Source organism: Chinchilla lanigera, unplaced genomic scaffold (genome assembly GCF_000276665.1).
Source record: "Chinchilla lanigera isolate Chin_1 unplaced genomic scaffold, ChiLan1.0 scaffold00014, whole genome shotgun sequence".
Taxonomy (NCBI): domain Eukaryota; kingdom Metazoa; phylum Chordata; class Mammalia; order Rodentia; family Chinchillidae; genus Chinchilla; species Chinchilla lanigera.
In genome coordinates, this window is record NW_004955415.1 from 12,896,319 (window position 1) to 12,900,642 (window position 4,324).

The following is a 4,324-nucleotide window of genomic DNA, read 5'->3' on the forward strand; positions in this document are numbered from 1 at the left end:
ACCAGTTGGGGCCATTATTTCCCCATCTTTGGTTTTAGAAAGTCAATAAAAAATACCTTAGAATGAAAAGTCAGGAAGTAGCAATATAAATATTATATGAAATATGGACATAAAATCTAAAATAATCAGTTAAAAGAGTTGAAAGTGGTTGCTTCTGGGAGGTAGAAAATGCTGGGAGGCTGAGGGTACTTCAGTTTTCATGCATAAAACTTCTAGAACTATTTGGTTCAAACTGTGTGCATATGTAACTTTTATAAAGGTAAAAACTAATTGTAGATCATTAGATTAATGCCATAAGAGTTACACATAAAAAGAATATCCATACTGGCAGAACTAGAAAGAGAATTTTATAGCCTTGCTGGATATAAAACTGATGTTCAAAGCTCCATTGCAATCCTAGCCAGGAATCAAAAACCACTGGAAAAAGTAATAATAAGTTTTGAAGATTTCATAAATCTCAAAGCATTAAAGATGGCATCAATGAAAGATGTGTAAGATCATTATCGGTGAAAAGACTATAAAATTCTGAATTGAAAGTAATAAAATATCCTAAATAAATAAAGGTACACCATATCCATGTATGTGAATACTGTATCAGAAATACATCAGTTTGCCCAGTATATATTTTTTCCAAATGAAATATATATATATATTTGATATAATAAAATAATAATTCTAAAAAGATTTTTCATAAAACTTGACAAAGTGAATCTAAAATGCTTTGGGGCTAAGAACAGCTATAATAATTTTGAACTAAATAAAATAGGATGACTTTCCAAAAAGAGACAAAACATTATAAAGCTATTCAAAGACAGTATAGATATTGACAGAGATAGAAAAGTAGGTTAGTAGGGAAAAATGCTCATCAAAATAACCCTAGATTTTAGAAATTTAATATATGGGAATAATGGCAATGGATATCAGTGAGTGCTAGATAACTTACCTTGGAAAAAGAGATCCTTACAAAGCACTCATACATCAAATAAAATACAGTTAGCTTAAATGAAAAGGAACTAACTTGATCAAAAATAGAAAATATCTTTGTATAACAATAATTCTCAAGTGCTGCCAATACTGCAGCTTTGTGGACCACACTAGAAGTAAGAGAAGAAATCTTTCACATGTTCCCAAAGAAACAAACATAATATTTAAGGCAAAATTATACTCACAAAAACACTGAATAAAACTTCAATATCCATTATAGGAACAATTAATGAATTGTGACATATTCTACAATAGAAGACCATACAGTGCTGAAAAATTAGTAAAACAGAGTTATATGTGTCCATAAGAATAAATTCACAGGCTGTGTTAAGCATAAAAAAGTTCCAAAATGCTGTATACAAAATAACAGCATTTATAGAAAATGTGCAAATAATACTATATATTGTTTGTGAGTTTATACAGATATAATAAAGATATAAAGTCACACTTCAGAAGGCTAAACACCAAATTCAGGACAAAGATTTTAAAAGGAAATGAATAACATAGTAGCAAATTGTTAATATTTTACAAGATTAGGATGGTAGGTCCAGGGATATTTTTATGTTGATTTTTATACATTTCAAAATAGAAAAATGCTTATTCAACATATCAGTAATTTCAAATTTTCTATATGTTAAAAGCCTGGATAAAAATGAAATTCCTCTGAAAATTAAGGATTGTTCATGATCAGAGCAGAGCAGATATCTCTTTCTCCCAATTAGCGTCATTCTCCTTTGAATGGAAGCAGAGCCAATTGGACTTTCAGTATATCAGAGTCCAGACATCCTCTAGTCCCATGACCCAAGTCCATCCTTGGCCCAGTCCAAAAGCCCTGAGGGAAGGAACATGAGAAGATGGGGAGAGAGAACGTCTGTGGTGGGGGTGGCAGAGAAAAAGGTAGAGTCTTGGGTCCTTGGGGCTTCTGTTCTCCACTTTAGCCCTTGGAAGAGGGTGGGAAGCAATGCATCACTCGCAGGGCATGCAGGAGCTGTAGGGAAAACATCACTAGTTCATTTGTTTACTCATTCACATCTTAATTCCACATACAGTATATTTATTGAGCACCTGCTATTGTATGTGGCAGGTGTTCTGCTTGGTCTGAGTCCATGGTACAAGTCAAAAATAAAACCACTCAATACAACCCAACACTTCTCTCTGGGTTCTGAACTCCTTACATAACCACATTTATCTCTGCCACCAGTCAGAACCTCTAAGTATTTGGATACGTTCTCTTAGTTGATTTTAGCAATACTTTCTTATTTGTTGCAAATATATATCATATGAAAACTGAAATACATAACAGTGTATGGGAAGAACCCTTTGGAGGTTTTGTCTTCACTTTCATTCTACTCCCATACTGTAGGGTCCCACCTCCAGGGTCCCAAGGACATAACTTGAAGATCTTCCAAATCCAAGGTTCTACAGAATGCACAGAGTTGAAAGCCACTGAGAATTCTGAGACATTTGGAGAGTGAAAAGGAGCATATTCATAACTGCTTATGGAAGCTGGTTCGCACTCTTAGGTATCCTCATGGGCACACTGTGACTTTGTGAACTTGCTCTGAATTCCTGTTACCAGTCCATGACCATGGCCTTGACCTCTCTTCTGAAGGACTAAGACCCACCCCAAACTCACCTGTCATAGGTTCCACCACCTATAGATGTAGGTGACTGTGAAACTCAACACAAACAGGACTTTGAAGCCCAGGAGAAAGGCCACAAAGATGAAGGCAGGTGCATCTTGACCTAAATGCCACAGAGCAGAAAAAGTCATCAAATGGGGCTCTGTGAGTTTAGTGTTATCTCCGAAGTCAGGTAGCCAGAAAGTTGCAGAACCAGCAGTGGTACCTGATCTGATTGCAACCCTGAGCTCTTTTTTTATTTTTATTTTTTGTTCTCTCAGAAAAAAAAGAGATGATTTTGACCTGTGAGGCTTTGAATTTCACATAGTAAATGCTGATTTGAATATCTGACAAACACTAGTCATTGAGGATGGCACCCATTGTACAAATAACTTCAGAAGTACAGAGCTGAAAGCAATCACTTCCATTTCTCTAAAGTCTTTGGTCATTTAATGTAACCTTTGCAATTACAGTCTGAGTCTCCACCCTCCATGCTTCTGGTGCAGACAGGAGATCCTCACTCAGAATGCCTGTGAACTGCTATGACCGGGGTTCTCACGTGGGCCCTCCCTGTGCGTGCCCTGTGTCAAGCAAGGTCCTAAAACAGACACTCCATGAGCTGCTGGCACCTTGGCTCTGGTCTGGGCTTTACTTGTGCCCTGACCTCCCGGGGGTCCCAGACACAGGCAGTCCATGATCACCACCAGTGCATCAGGTGTCTAGCTCCTGTGTGTGTCCTGAGCTGCCTGGAGACACAGAATCAGGTGGTCCACAAACTGTTGAACCTGTAGTTTGTGTCTGGGTTTTACCTTTACCCTGAACTGCTTGGGGACACAGGACCACTGGTCCAAGACTGTGCTACCAGTGCAACCCAATTCTGGGTCCTAAACATGCCCTGAGCTGGATCAGATGGTCTGCCATCAGCTGACATCACAGCTCATGTCTGAGACCTGGAAGAACTAGATACACTTCATCATCTGCCAGACAACCCCAGACTAAACAGTGCATCTCAGAAGACACTGAGGGGCAAGCATGACCACCAGGAAAACTAGGGACACTAGCAACCTTTGCTGAGCTGCCAGGAAAGAGGGAGACTGAGTTTCTGCATGCGGTATCAAACAGCACAAGACAAAAGACTAAAACACAATCTCAGAACTCTACCCCACTCAAAACAAGTTCAGGAGACATCGACATAGGAAAACTTGGTAAACACACACCTGAAATTGCTGAAATGATTGCAAATGAAAGTAAAGAAACAACTCCATCAGGCCATAGAAGAGATCAGATTAGAAACAATCTCTCAGGCAAAAAATGAAATGACAATAAAATGAAAGGACTGCTGAGCACATCTAAAGAAGAAACATATAAAAAAAATAGATGAACATAGGCAACAGATGGAAACATAAAATGAAAAATATAGGAATGAATTAGAATGCATGAACCAGTTTCAAAGAGAAATCCAGGAAATCAAAGCTTTCACTGAAAGCTGGCAAAACTGCTTGAATGAAGCCAAAGATAGAATTTCAGATATTGAAGACAGAGTGGCAGCTAGCAATCAGGAAAGAAAGGATCTCTTAAAATCAAAGAGGAACCAGGAAAAATCAATTCAACAGCTGCAAGATGAGACAAAGAGGAATAATGTACAACAAATAGGAGTCAATGAAATAGCAGGACACAACACAAATGACATAAAAAGAGTATTTGCAGAAATAATAGCA

The 4,324-nt window shown here is 37.8% G+C and overlaps 1 protein-coding gene across 3 annotated transcripts in view; it reads right to left on the bottom strand.

Moving 5' to 3' along the window:
- Positions 1-1,124: 1,124 nt before the first annotated feature.
- Positions 1,125-4,324, bottom strand: part of LOC102011198 (signal-regulatory protein beta-1) — a 58,296-nt gene continuing 55,096 nt past the window's right edge. For all 3 annotated transcript variants that reach the window (XM_013512247.1, XM_013512248.1, XM_013512246.1), the window contains exons 7-8: positions 2,621-2,730; positions 1,125-1,972 (exon numbers count right to left, since the gene is read on the bottom strand). In XM_013512247.1, coding sequence (XP_013367701.1) covers positions 2,624-2,730 — 107 coding nt within the window. In that variant the 3' untranslated portion in view covers positions 1,125-1,972; positions 2,621-2,623. The remainder of the gene's footprint in view (positions 1,973-2,620; positions 2,731-4,324) is intronic.